Source organism: Mesoplodon densirostris, chromosome 17, assembly GCF_025265405.1.
Source record: "Mesoplodon densirostris isolate mMesDen1 chromosome 17, mMesDen1 primary haplotype, whole genome shotgun sequence".
Taxonomy (NCBI): Eukaryota; Metazoa; Chordata; class Mammalia; order Artiodactyla; family Ziphiidae; genus Mesoplodon; species Mesoplodon densirostris.
The window spans coordinates 15,806,586-15,821,039 of NC_082677.1; the positions used below are offsets into that span (position 1 = coordinate 15,806,586).

General features: G+C 43.0%; 1 protein-coding gene across 4 annotated transcripts in view; it reads left to right on the forward strand.

Moving 5' to 3' along the window:
- Window positions 1–1,209: 1,209 nt before the first annotated feature.
- The window catches only part of NEK5 (NIMA related kinase 5), a 62,209-nt gene continuing 48,964 nt past the window's right edge, over window positions 1,210–14,454 (forward strand). For 3 of the 4 annotated variants that reach the window (XM_060079741.1, XM_060079743.1, XM_060079742.1), the window contains exons 1-3: window positions 1,210–1,295; window positions 3,269–3,407; window positions 9,496–9,592. In XM_060079741.1, coding sequence (XP_059935724.1) covers window positions 3,291–3,407; window positions 9,496–9,592 — 214 coding nt within the window. In that variant the 5' untranslated portion in view covers window positions 1,210–1,295; window positions 3,269–3,290. Of the gene's footprint in view, window positions 1,296–3,268; window positions 3,408–9,495; window positions 9,593–14,454 lie in introns of those variants that run through there. The other variant, XM_060079744.1, reaches the window with a different exon arrangement.

Here is a 14,454-nt window from a genome sequence, read left to right on the forward strand (position 1 = left end):
CACTACTCACCTTGCTGGACTGTGTAAACTGTCAGTATGTTACTTTGATGTACAATACAACCTTTTGTCTTGAAAACTTAGGTAATTGTGCTTTGGGCGGAACAATCCTCAGAGCTTTCTGAAAGACTGTCCCCTGGGTTATAATCCTCAGTTGGCTCAAATAAAATTCTCCATTTCTTTCTTAGATTGACTATTGATTAATTTTTCATGGACAGACTCAGTGTTGAACTTTGTCTATTCCAGCAAAAAGCGTTATCTGTGGATACTAATGAGCTAATTGGGGAGAAGAAGAGGAAAGCCCATTCAGGTCTTTAAATAAGAGAGAAATTTCCAATACTATGTTACTTTTTATATTTAATAAATATCAGTTCGTGATTTATTTGGATCAGTTGTGTACTACTAGTAATTTTAATGAATTTTAAAAAGCCTGTTAGGAAATAGAAATTAATTTCCATTGATATGATAGGGTGATGGGTAAGATTTTGAATCATGAAAACCAGTACGTATGGAGATATGAGTTCAAGGAGAGAAAGGAATGATGTAAACTTTCTAATTCTTAAAGGAGAGCTTTCTTTTTAAAAAAAAAAATAGATATGGTGGGTTTCAAATTGCCGTGGTATTTAGGTTCCATTGGTTATGTTTTACTTGTGTCAATATTTATAATTGCTGGAAATTACATCCTTTCAACGGCTAAAACATGTAATGAAACGTTTCTGACGGCAGCTTGATGTGCAGTGGGAGTGAGGAATGGGTAGGGGGCGATGGGGAGATGGGGAGAGAGCATGTTTGCAGACCACTGGGCAGTAGCTCGTTTTATAAGAGGACCCCATGGGAGGCCGCCAGCTGTGGCCAAAAGAGCAGGGCTCCGTTCCAGTCTCCATCTCTTGACAGTATTTGAGACCTTGCACGAGAAACCCTTTCTCAGTCCAGCTCAACTGTAAAACTGAGCCACTACTACCTGACACGGTTGTCGCAAGGCATTAAGAGAATATATGCAAAGCCTCTGGTACACCGTAAGCAAGAACGGGGAGCGGGAGCGGAATGCTTGTCGAGTGTAAGCAGAGGAGTCCCGACCTAAGGTGACGGAGGTGACGCGGCCAGGTCTCCAAACGCTGCGGCCGGCCCCCACGCCTCTTCCGGGTGGACTGTGTGGACCCGTCCTCTCGCCGCTCTGGCCCCGCGCCCCGCCCGCCTTCCCTAGCGCGGCTCCGCCCCGGCCGCCAGCGGGAGCAGAGGCGTCTGGAACCCGGACCCACCCGGGACACTACTCTGGCCCCGCGGAGCCGGCGGAGCAGGTATGCTGTGGGGGGCGCCCTCAGTCCGAACTCGGAGCTGCCCCCAGGGCCTCCGGGAGCCCCGGGGAAAGGATGGAGCCCCCGCCCGGGAAGACGCGAGCCGCAGAACGGCGGTCTCCGGTCCCGGGCCGCGTCGGTCTCCATGGCAATGCGCGGCGCACCCAGCTCCTGGCCCCCGCGGGAGTTCTGCCGCCTTCCCGCCGGCCGCCTCCCGGAGAGTGTTTCTAAGGGAGAAGGATTTTTTCCCCGAAACTTAGGGGCTTCCACCCACCGGTGCCTCCTGGGCGGGAGCGTCGCGGTCCCTCAGTTCCTCCGCATGTGCCCTCGAGTTCCGATTCCGCCAGCGCCTCCCTCAAATCCCGGCCCTCCAGTGTCCCCAAGCCTTCCCTGGCTGCGGAGCTGGCTTCCAGCCCCATCCCACCTAATCGTACCCCCTTCCTGCATTGACACAAATTACTCAAAAACATAACCTGCCTGCTCACTCAGGTTTTAAATATCAGCAAGATGCCCTAACTGTAGTATTGAATATAACGGGGAAATGCAGTGGAGCAGTTTACCCAAAGCCCCAGAGGCTGGCGGCTGGCCGAGGGCCGCCCGGCCGCGTAGCTTCCAGAGAGATGGCAAGTGGTCGGAGGCAAGTGCTGGGCCGCCAGGACCTGCCCAAGACAGTGCAGAGGCAACCCCACTGGGAATTACTGGCCCGTTTTTTGCTCACGGGCTATTGAGGGTGTACCTGTGTTACAAGCACCGTGTTTCCAAAGAAATGGTAGAGAGAAAGGGACCACACCGCTTACTACCCCCGGAGAATTCACCTTCCCCTCTCAAGAAGCCAGGACCCTGTGCTGAGGGTGACAAACCCAAATCAAAGGAGCTTAGGCACCAAAGGGAATGTTAGACCTTTTAACTGGGGATTCTGACTGGGTAGGTCTTGGATGGGGCCCTTGTATACTCTGGCCTTACACACCCTCCTGCCATACCGAATCTGATCAGACGAATCTAAATGCCACAGTGACTCTCTTTATTATAAAGTCTATATTTCAATCTGTAAATTCTTGGTACTACTACACTGGAAGAAGTAGTGAAGTAGCAGGGAGTCACCTGATAAGGACAGCTGCAAACTTTTAGGGCTCAGCTGCCAGGAGCAGCGTGGCCAGTGGGGGAGTGATTTCCCAAAACGGTGAACAGTTCCTGGTAAAGTTCCGAACAAGGTGCAATCAAGTCTTGATTTACATGTAGTTGCATTCCTCGAAAATTCAGTGTTAATTAAAACTGTGCAAAATATACTTTGTATTTAGATGCAAAATAGTTTGGTTGTAGCCGCAGATAATTATAAACGGATTTTTCCAAGCACATGAATGTGTACGGGGACTTTTTAAGGTTGTAGGGGCGCTGGGAAATCCTTTACTGTGCGGGACTGTCCCTAGCATCGCAGAATCTTCGTATCTCATACCCCAATGGCTTCTGAAAGCCTTCGTGCCTGCCTCTCCATCTCTGCGAACAGAAAAAAAACTCCGTACGTTTCCAAAATGTCCCCTAGGGGGCAGTAACGCCCCACTGAGAAAGGCTGGACTGTAAAACCACACAAGCAGAAGGACAATTCCTGCTGCCTAGAGGTGCCCAGACGGGGATATTACATTTTTCTTTCTCAGAACAATCTTGAAAAACAGGTATTGTTATTTCCATTTCAGAAATTAGGAAAGAGAGGTTTTACGAATTAAGTTACTTGCCCGAGATGACAACACTAGGGTGTATCAAAGTTGAGCTGCAGCCCAAGTCTGACCATGGAGCTGACTAAGGTCTGTCTCACTTTGGTTGTTACCTGTGGCCACAAGGAAAGTTATTTGATTCAGGCGTGGCAAAATTAGAATGAAAGTTTTAGCAAAATGAGTTCTCTTATGTTGTAGTGGTCAGTTTTCTGACTTTGTTCATATTTATGAAAAGCGTGCAATAAAATGTCATTGCTCTCATTTCAGGTAACTCCATGCATTGGAGACCATGGATAAATACGACGTGATTAAGGCCATTGGCGAAGGTGCCTTTGGGAAAGCATACCTGGCCAAAGGGAAATCAGATAGCAAGCACTGTGTTATAAAAGAGATCAATTTTGAAAAGGTAAAGTTAAGAAGTTAAAATTCCTGTTCATTTTCAGTGGTATATTCATCTGGCTTTTAATCCAGTTTGTCAAGGAAACACATCTTTTTTTTTTTTTTTTTTTTTTACAAGTATGAGTGAGTTGACTTTTGTTTGTTCGGTCTTCTAAGTCCATTGTCCAAACAGCAACCAATGATCTTATTTTCATTTTTATTTTTAGATTTTATTTTATTTTATTTTTTTGGCCGAGCCATGCGGCATGTGGGATCTTAGTTCCCCGACCAGGAATGGAACCCATGCCCCCTGCTGGGGAAGCAGAGAGTCTCAACGACTGGACTGCCAGGGTAGTCCCCAGTGATCTTATATGAAGTCATCATATACAAGTTTCACACTCGTTAGAAAACTAAGAAAAGTAAAATAAATCTATTGATTTATATCACTTTTTGCTGATACAATTGGAAAGGATTGAAAAGAATATAAAAGGGGAGGAAGCGGGCACTCTCTTACTCTGCTGATAGGAAGGTAAATCATCCTGAGGGAAATTTATCAATATGTATCAAAGCCCTAGAAGGATCCATGCCCTGTTTGTATTACTGACGAGGAGTAAGGTCCGAAATACGTTGTAAAGATGAAAAAAAAATCAGGCCACAAAAAGTTATGTGTATATATGTATGTACTGTTAATGTCACACACACACACACACACGCACACATTAACAGTGGTTATTGCTGATTGGTGGGATTTCATCTCTATCATTACTTTCTGCATGGTCAGAATTTTTAATATGAATCATATATTATGTTTTTAAAATTAAGAATTGTATTATTTGTATAAGCAGAAAAAACTATCTTCATCTTGAAAAAGAAAAGAAAAAAAATGTATGCATCCTAGGATCTGGTAGTTCTCCTTCTGGGATTGTATTCCAAGGAAATACCCAGAAATGTGCAGACAGTCAGCAAACAACCTAAATGTCCAACAGTTGGGGATTGGTTAAGTAATTTGTGAAAGACTAAGCTGTTCATCAAAATCATGTTGTAGTCAAAGTATTGACATGAGAAGTATCATAACTTTTGCTAATTAAGAAAATAGTATGTGTAGAATGATGCAATCTTTGTAAAAATATATGCATTATCTCTCTATATAGGTATGTATATTCCCACACATATCTGCCCATACATATAGGAAAGACCTACTTACTACATTACTATCGAGGTGGAATGTGGGATTATGAGTAATTTTTGCCTTGTACTTTTATATCATTTCACTCTTCAGATTAGTTTTGACACCCCTCTCTAATTTGTTCCCAAATTCCATTTTCAACCTCCCCTCACATACTCTTCCTTTTTGCCACATGCAAATCCTTTGCACCGCAGCCTCTGTGCTCACCCGAGGGGCTCTTTCTTCCCAAAAGGTCTTTGCCTGCCCATCCAAGCATCAAGATCCCACTTGTTCAGGGCTGAGACTCAGTACACCTTGTAGAACCTTCCAAATCTAGGTAACCTCTCTTTCTCTGTAAGCTCCATAGCTTTTTATCCGTACTGCTGTTATGGTACTGATTGCTGTCTACTTTGCTGTGCTTTAGCTGTTTATTTTGTGCCTTCTCCTCCTTATTAAACTGTATATTCTGTGCAGGCAGAATCCAGGTCTTTTGCATCTTGGTCTTCCACACAGCAGCTAAGAATTCTTTGCACCAGTAGCAGGTCAATAAATTCTTATTGGACAAATAATTCAATGCAGAGATACTTTCAGGCCTTCTAGCTCTGTTGTTAAGCTGGTACATATTTAGGAATTATAAAACCATTTAAATTCTAAGTAAAGAAAAAATTATGTGGGAGGTGAATCCTCTATAAAAATATATATTAATGCATTTCATAGAGTCTCTCCCATTCTTTAGTATAGATTATAAAAAGCTGACTGTATATTTCTCATAGAGCAGTGAATTTTTTCATCTTTTACTTCATGAACCACCCTAGTCCCCATGCCATAAATAAGTAGAATTTCTATTGGGCCTCGTTATTGTTGCTTTCCCGTATCTCTCTGTGTTATCAGATTTGCTGAACAACATTTGTGTCACAGTATTAACATTTATTACTTATTTTTTTTCTTTCTACTCTAATGTACTTTTTCATTACTTCTTATCTAGAGAAATTTACATTTCTTCTCAGCTCTCCATCACCTCTCCACGAAGCAAACTCTAGACCCCAGAACTTAAATTGCTTATTTTCTTACAGGTACCAAAAAGCTCTATATTTTCTCTCATCATCCTACAATTATCAAGCATATTCTTTTATTTCTTGCCTTCAAAAATGCATTGTATCTTTTCTTGATTATAAAAATTAAAATGTTCATTGAAGAAATTTTGAAAAAAACTGTAGGGAGGGCTTCCCTGGTGGCGCAGTGGTTGAGAGCCCGCCTGCCGATGCAGGGGACGTGGGTTCGTGCCCCGGTCCGGGAAGATCCCACATGCTGCGGAGCGGCTGGGCCCATGAGCCGTGGCTGCTGAGCCTGCGCGTCTGGAGCCTGTGCTCCGCAACGGGGGAGGCCACAATAGTGAGAGGCCCGCGTACAAAAAAAAAAACCAAAAAACAAAAAAAAAAAACTGTAGGGAAAAATAAGGCTATTTAGAGGAAAATGAAAATCACTTTTAACCTCTCTCTTCATCACTATTAACATTATGGTGAACTTCTCTCTAGGCTATTTTTAATGCCTAAATGTACCTTGTAAGTTATTAGAATATATTAGATGGGCCTCCCTGGTGGCGCAGTGGTTGAGAGTCCGCCTGCCGATGCAGGGGACACGGGTTCGTGCCCCGATCCCGGAGGATCCCACATGCCGCGGAGCGGCTGGGCCCGCGAGCCATGGCCGCGGGGCCTATGTGTCCGGAGCCTGTGCTCCGCAACGGGAGAGGCCACAGCAGTGAGAGGCCCGCATACAGCAAAAAAAAAAAAAAAAAAAAAGAATATATTAGATGATTGATGTCATGGTGGATATACTCTTTTATAGCAGCTTTTTACCCTTAGTATATTGTGAATATTTTCTCATGTCATTCAGTGTTTTCATATAATAAAATGTTCTCATATAATCATTCAGTGTTTATAGTAATAGTGGGTACCTAGCAGACCTCATGTTATCCCAGGTGTTTTACATAATTAATCAATTTAATCTTCCCAACAACTCTAGAGGTAGATCTCATTACCCTCACTGTTTAGGTGAAAGGGCTGAGGCTCAATGAGGTTAAGTAATTTGCTCAACAAGGCACAGTGACCAGCAAATCCTTCTACCTCGTCCTCTGCTCTGCCTGCCAGTGCTTCCCTGGATTTTTGATGACCGCATAGTGTGGCATTAGGTTAAAAATACCATAATTGGGCTTCCCTGGTGGCGCAGTGGTTGAGAGTCTGCCTGCCGATGCAGGGGACACGGGTTCGTGCCCCGGTCTGGGAGGATCCCACATGCCGCGGAGCGGCTGGGCCTGTGAGCCGTGGCCGCTGAGCCTGTGCGTCCGGAGCCTGTGCTCCGCAACGGGAGAGGCCACAACAGTGAGAGGCCCACATACCGCAAAAAAAAAAACAAACCATAATTTATCTAACTGTTTTTCTATTTTCAGAGGGTTATGTTGCTTGATTTTTTTGCTATGATTAAATAACATTTAATATGTAGAAGAGTCATTTTTTCTTAAACAAACTGTGTATATATGTTTACCTATATGTGCATTAAATAAAAAGTTCTAACAATTAGCAGCAATGACTCCTAAGGAATAGGAATTCATGGGATGGGTGGGGAGGAAAAGGGGAAGTTTTACTTTCATCTTATTTACTTCTATCTGGCTTAAAATATTTTTTCAAATCACTAGTGTATATTCTTAATTAAAAACTAATAGTAAAACACTGTAATGAAGGCTTTTGTATGAGAACCCTTGGGCACATTTCTGATTATTTTCTTTGGATAAATTTCTAGAAGAATTAATAAGTTAAAAATAGGAGCATTTTAAAGTCTCTTATTAGATACTGTAAAATTGTTTTCCTAGAAAGATTTTACCAATTTATATACTTACACAAGAAGTATGTGAGTGCCATTTTGCTGCTTTCTGGTTAACTGTGGGTATTAACATTCTTTTTGTCTTTGCCAATTTCACAGATGAGACATATTAAATTTTGTTTTAGTCTTCTTTTGATTACTGAGTGAGGTTGAATATTTTTTACTATTTCTGAGCCATTTTTAATTTCTTTTATTTTTTTGAGAGTTGCCTAGGCATGTATTTTCCCATCTTTCTGTTGGCATATTTGCCTTTTTTTTTACTTGCCAGAATCCTTATATGTTATAAATACAAAAAATCTTTGTCATATATATTGCCAGTATTTTTACCTAACTATAAAAATATACTTATCTTCCTATGTTTGCCTTTCAATTTTGTTTATAATAGTCTTGAAAAAAACAGTAGTTATAAATTAAAGTAGTTAAGTAGCTGTCTATCCTGGTAGCGTATTTCAGTTATTTTTATTTTGAAACTCATATGTACCAGTTATGCAATTTAAAGTGGGGGGAAAGATACTGAAGCTTAGAAGATTTAAATAATTTACTGAAAGATACATAGCTAGGATGCAGTAAAGCTGGGATGGAGAATATTAATTTAAAAAAAATTTTTCAAATTTAAATGAGGATGAGAAATTTGGGAACTCACACATTACCTGTGGGCCAAATGTTGAACGTCATTACAAAGGGAACTGTGGAGAGGACCAGTGACCCATGGAGGCCAGAAGGGTGGGGCAGCCGGGCCAGAAGTCAGTGTAGAAATGACAAAGTGTCGAGAATGAGGAAGAAAAGGTAGAAATGAGGTGTGGCCACTGCCAATGGCACCAAAACATTTGAAAAATATTGTCCATAGATGATAAATAGAATAATAAGAAAATACATCAGGGAGTGAGGGGAGGAGAGAAATAGGTAAGGCAGATTAAGGGGTACAGGCCTCCAGTTGCAAAATAAATGAGTTATGGGTATGAAATGTACAGTGTGGGGAATATAATCAATACTTAATATCTTTGTATGGTGACAGATGGTAACTAGACTTATCTTGGTGATCACTTTGAAATGCACAGAAATTTTAAATCACTGTGTTGTGTGATGGAAAATGACATAGTGTTGTAGTTTTTGAATTTTACTTCAAAAACAAACTCAGAAAAAAAGATCAGAATTGTGGTTACCACGGGCGGGTAGTATGGGAAGGGAGAATTGGTTGAAGGTGGTCAAAAAGTACAGATTTCCCGTTACAAGATAAATAAATACTAGGGATGTAACGTACAACATGATATATAGAATTAACACTGCTGATGTTATACATGAAAGTTGTTGAGTAAATCCTAAGAGTTCTCATCACAAGGAAAAAAATGTTTTTTCTATTTCTTTAATTTTGTATCTATATGAGATGACGGATGTTCACGAAACTTATTGTGATGATCATTTCATGGTGTGAGTCAAATTATATGCTGTACACGTTAAACGTATACACTGCTGTATGTCAATTATATCTCAATAAAACTGGAAGGAAAAGCAATAATAAAAGCAAATTAGTTTTTTAAAAAGAAAAGAAAATACATCAAATGCTAAAATGAAGTCACGAGAGACATTTTATTTGAAAACGAAAAACGTAGTAATCTTAACACAGAACTTTACCGGTCTGATTTATATGATATATGACATTTTACTTTTTTTAGATTTCATTTGTTTCTTCTCAGCAGTGATTGCTGCTGGAACATTGCATTTTGGTTGTTTTTTTTTTTTTTTACAAATTCCTTTGTTGCTGAAAGATAAATATTTAAATAACTTTCCTCCAGATGACTAAATAATTGACACAGTACACCAATCCAGAGGAAATTTTAATACAGCAGAACTTCACCAGAAATACTTATTTTCTTGTTTCTGATTGTCATTGACAAACCATTGACTAGATATAGGACACTCTAATTCTAGAAATGTCATTTCCTGCTGTTGAGAGATCTGTTGCAGAAGTGCCATTAAAAGCCAGTGAAATCCTGGAGAATTTTCGATGACAGTGAGTAAAAAGCATTCCTTGAAAGCGAATTATCTTTACAGACTGTCTCTTAATATAATTTAGATGCCCATCCAAGAAAAAGAATCTTCAAAGAAAGAAGTCATTCTTCTGGCGAAGATGAAACATCCCAACATTGTAACCTTCTTCAGTTCATTTCAAGGTTTGACTTTCTCATATTCTTAAAGTATTTTAATAAAGTGCGGGCATGTAGACTTCTGTACAAGATAGTTCCTGAGAAGTGTGTATAAATTAATTTTTGTAACTGGACTCATTTTCCCATTTCTTTAAATTGTAATTTGAGACATCATCTTTATTTCTTCTCTGGTGAGTTTTTTTTTTTTTTTTTTTTTTTTTTTTTCTTTTTGCGGTACGCGGCCCTCTCACTGTTGTGGCCTCTCCCGTTGCGGAGCACAGGCTCTGGACGCACAGGCTCGGCGGCCATGGCTCACGGGCCCAGCCGCTCCGCGGCATGTGGGATCCTCCCGGACCGGGGCACGAACCCATGTCCCCTGCATCGGCAGGCGGACTCTCAACCACTGCGCCACCAGGGAAGCCCTCTGGTGAGTTTTTGTAGGCAGCCTTCCTAAATTTTCTCAAGTTTGCCCCCCTGCCTTTAATTCTCACTTCCTCAGATAGTTAACAATGTGTGTATTAGCTTTGCTGCAGTAAGAAATTTCAGTGGCCTACAAGAATACCATCTGTGTATCACTCACATTACATGTTGGCTACGGTTGGGCGGGGTCTTTATTTTTTTAATTTATTATTATTATTTTTGGCCGTGCCTCATGGCTTGTGGGAGCCCGGCACTGAAAGTGCTGAGTCCTAACCACTGCACTGCCAGGGAACCCCCAGGAGGAGTCTTTAAGTCTGGGGTCCAGCCTGAAGGAGCAGCGCACATATGGAGCTGTTTTCCTGAGCAAGAGGAAAGAGCTGGACACAGAGCCCACCGCACCCTCACTCTCAGATCCCTGCTAGGCTGTGGCATGTTTCTTACTTTCCTTATGTGCTCATGTTCTGGGTGCAAAGCAGCCACAACCAACCCCAGGAACAGGGTGATGGTGGGGGAGGGTACACTCTGCCTCTGTGAGTCCTTGTATGTCCCGGGGCAACGGGGAGGGCTGTACAATTCTCTTACAGAGAAGCAGCCAAGCAAACGGCCAGAATAGAGGGGGAGAACTTTAAGGCCGCAATTCCCTTCTCTGTGCGCCTGAATACAACATTTCTTCGGCCTCTATCACTTGACTCCAAAGGTTTAAAAAAAAAAAAAAAAAAAAAAAAACACTAAAAATACCATAAAAGGAGCGTTGGTCATTCATCCAGTTAAATATTGATCGAGTGCTTACGTTGATGCATTTTTCTAGGTGCCAGGAATACAACAGTGAACAAACACAACAGGCACAAATTCCTGTCCTCGTGGCTCTTACACTGTAGTGGGAAGAGACAGACAATAAACGCATATACAGCATGTCAGGTGTTTCAAAGGCTGTGACAGGGCTGTCTGTGTCCCCAGTTCACCGTGGGGCATCCCCATCCCAGCACCCAGCACTGGGGGTGCTTGAATTCACAGGTCAGAAGTAGTTCATGGAGCAGGAATGTTACCTAGATATCTTCAAGCACCATCAGTAAAAATCAGTAAATAAATTTTAAAAGCTATTTTTTGAGCTTTTACACTGTGCAGGGCACTGTGTTTCTTGCAAATTAAAACCACTGCATTCAAAATAGCTCTCTGTGTTTCTTGCAAATTAAAACTCGGTACAGGGCTTCCCTGGTGGTGCAGTGGTTGGGAGTCTGCCTGCCGATGCGGGGGGCACGGGTTCGTGCCCCGGTCCAGGAGGATCCCACGTGCCGTGGAGCGGCTGGGCCCGTGAGCCATGGCCGCTGAGCCTGCGCGTCCGGAGCCTGTGCTCCGCAGCGGGAGAGGCCACAGCAGTGAGAGGCCCGCGTACCGCAAAAAAAAAACAAAACAAAACAACTCGGTACAGTCCTTAAAAGAGCTCTCGGGACACCTCCGAGGTCTTTCTGGGAGCTGAGAGTACATGTGAGCCGGGAATTGAGTTGTACCGAGCAACTTTTAAGGGGCAGCCACTGAAAAAGGTGCCTTGCCTTCCTGTTCATTGATTCCTAACAGCGACGCCATTAGACAGTCTTCCTTTTCCTCATTCTGTGGGTTATGATCGTGACTCCCTGTGACTGGTAAGTCCTGCTCATCGTCAGGCCTTCTCTGAGATACCAGTTCAAGTTACAGCCCCCTTTACTGATCTCGCCAGCACTTTTGTACTGTGTGTGTATGTTCATATGCGCCATTAGGAACTGTCTAATATTTGTCTCCCTTTAAGACAGTAAACATAACAAATTCTTTTGCTCACCACTTGCTCCTCAGCATGTGGCCCATAGAAGGTGCTCATACACGTTTGCTGAATGAGTGCCTAGACTGGGCCATTTAGGAGAGTGGAGTATGTCTTTTTTTTTTTTAATTGATTAATTAATTTTTTTGGCCGCACCCCGCTGCATGCAGCAGCGGTCCCCAACATTTTTGGCACCAGGGACCAGTTTCGTGGAAGACAGTTTTTCCACAGACCGGGGGCGGGGTGGGGGGATGGTTTGGGGATGATTCACGTGCATTCCATTTATCGTGCGCTTTATCTCTATTATTATTACATTGTAATATGTAATGAAATAGTTAAACAACTCACCATAATGCCGACAGGAGGCGGAGTTCAGGCGGTAATGCGAGCGATGGGGAGTGGCTGTAAATACAGATGAAGCTTCGCTCACTCATCCTCCACTCACCTTCTGCCGTGTGGCCCGGTTCCTAACAGGCCACAGACCGCTAGTGGTTGGGGACCCCTGGCATGCAGAATCTTAGTTCCCCAACCAGGGATCGAACCCATGCCCCCTGCAGTGGAAGCACAGAGCCTTAACTACTGGACCGACAGGGAAGTCCCTGGAGTATGTCTTTACACCATGCAAAATGGATATTTGAGGATGGTTTATGCTGGATACCATTATAAAATTAGAGGTCATTTTTTACAGCATAAATAATCTTCACTGACTTCGTTTATGTTGTAAGCTTAAACTTTCTTATGACAGCCTTTTTCTTTTCTTAACTAGAGCACCTCTGTGTTGAGGAAAACTAGAGCTATTGTGATGGCGTTGAGTTTGCCTGGCAGTTTGTTGGGACTTGAAACACTGAGCTTACCTGAAAGCCTCAGAGGTCCTTGCAACACCTGACTGTAGACAGTTGAGGGAAAGCCTCTGTTTACCCTCAAACAGCTCACCTCTGAGCAGAAGAACCCTGGCTCTCGTTCATTAATTGTTTGTCTATAGAAAGTAGGCGTTTTCATAAGTTTGAAGCAACATGAGAAAAATAAGAGAATGTAGTAAGATTTTCCTAAGGCTAAATTAATTCCACTTAAATTCCTTCAGTAAATTTTTATCGAGTACCTATAACTTGCTAGGCGTGGTCTAGGTAAAACAGGCCCAGATCCCTGCACTGCTGTTTTCTGTTGCTGCGTAACCAGTGAACACGAATTTAACGGCTTAAACAGGCACCCACTTATCCTCGCCCAATTCCTCTAGATCGGAAGCCTGGGCTGGGCTTAGGTGGGTTCTCTGCACAGGGTCCACGTAGTGGAAACCAAGATGTCAGCCATGTCAGCAACCTCACCTGAGGCCGGGTTCTCTTTCAGGCTTATTCCGGTTGCTGGCAGGTTTCATTTACTGCAACTGTAGGACTGAGGTGTCTGCTTTCTTGCTGGCTGTTAACTGGGGGTGATTCTCTGTTTCTAGAGACCAACCTCCCTTCCCTGGCATGTGGCCCCTTCAATAGGCCCTCTCCAGCTGGAATCTCTCACTTCTGTTTCTGATTTCCAGACCCAGATTTAAGTGGCTCTTGTGATTAGGTCAAGCCCAGGTGTATAATCTCTTTCTATTAACTCAGAGTCAGCTGTTTAGTAACTTTAATTAGATCAGCACATCCCCTTTGCTATGTAACATAATCATGGGAGTGATATCCCATATTTACAGGTTACTACTCTCGCTCAAGGGGAGAGAGTTCACAGGGTGTGTCCGTTAGGGCCATCTGAGAATTCTGCCTGCTCTACAACTGCGGAGTTTACATTCCAGGGGTAAAATGTGGGGAGAGACAGACAATAAATGTAAGCATAATTAATAAGTACGGTATAGGCATGTTAGAAGTTGATAAATGCTGTGGGATAATAAAATAGGGGGAGGCAGGAGTGGAGGGAAGAATTGTAAATAGGGTGGTCAGGACAGGCCTTGCTGTGAAGGTGACATTTGAGCACAGATTGAGGAGTCCTGCTAACATCTGGAGAAGAGCTTTCCAGGCAAGGAGAACAGCCACTGCAAAGGCCTGACGTGTTAAAGGACCAGCCAGGAGGCTTTGGGGAAAGGCCATCTGCTATTGACCCTGAGCACCTCTGCATGTTTTTGCTGGATATGCCAAGAATGCCAAGCCCTGACCGAGAGCTGGCTTGTTTACTGCTCACTGTAAAAGTAGTCGATTCCTCAAGTGCAGTATTCCTCTCCTGTAATGTAGCCACTGCGTGCGCAGTTGTCCATCTAGGCTCTGTGGATTTGGGAGACATAGAACGAGTGCTAACATGGAGCTCTGACAGCTGCTTTTGCCAAGAGTAATGAAGTCCTTTGTCTCTGGCCCAGGAATCTCGTGTCTTCTGCCAACATCCATGACATAGTCACAGGCTGGTAAGTAGGGCAGAATCTCACACCTGTGGCAGAAGCCACTGTGGGTGCAGTGCAGTGAGCAAGGGGGGATAGCAGAAGATATTTTTATTCTTTATGCTGAGTCTGTGTTCCTCCTGGGTTCAGCACTAAAATGCTTTTATTTTCGTGGAATGATGGTGATACTGGATGATATCTCGTTCCATCAAATCTAGAGGCCATTGGTTGTAAGATACATTATTATGTGCTGATGAAAAGGAAAGATACTGCCCATTAGACTATGATGCTATGCTTTCATATCACAATTTTTATTTTATATGT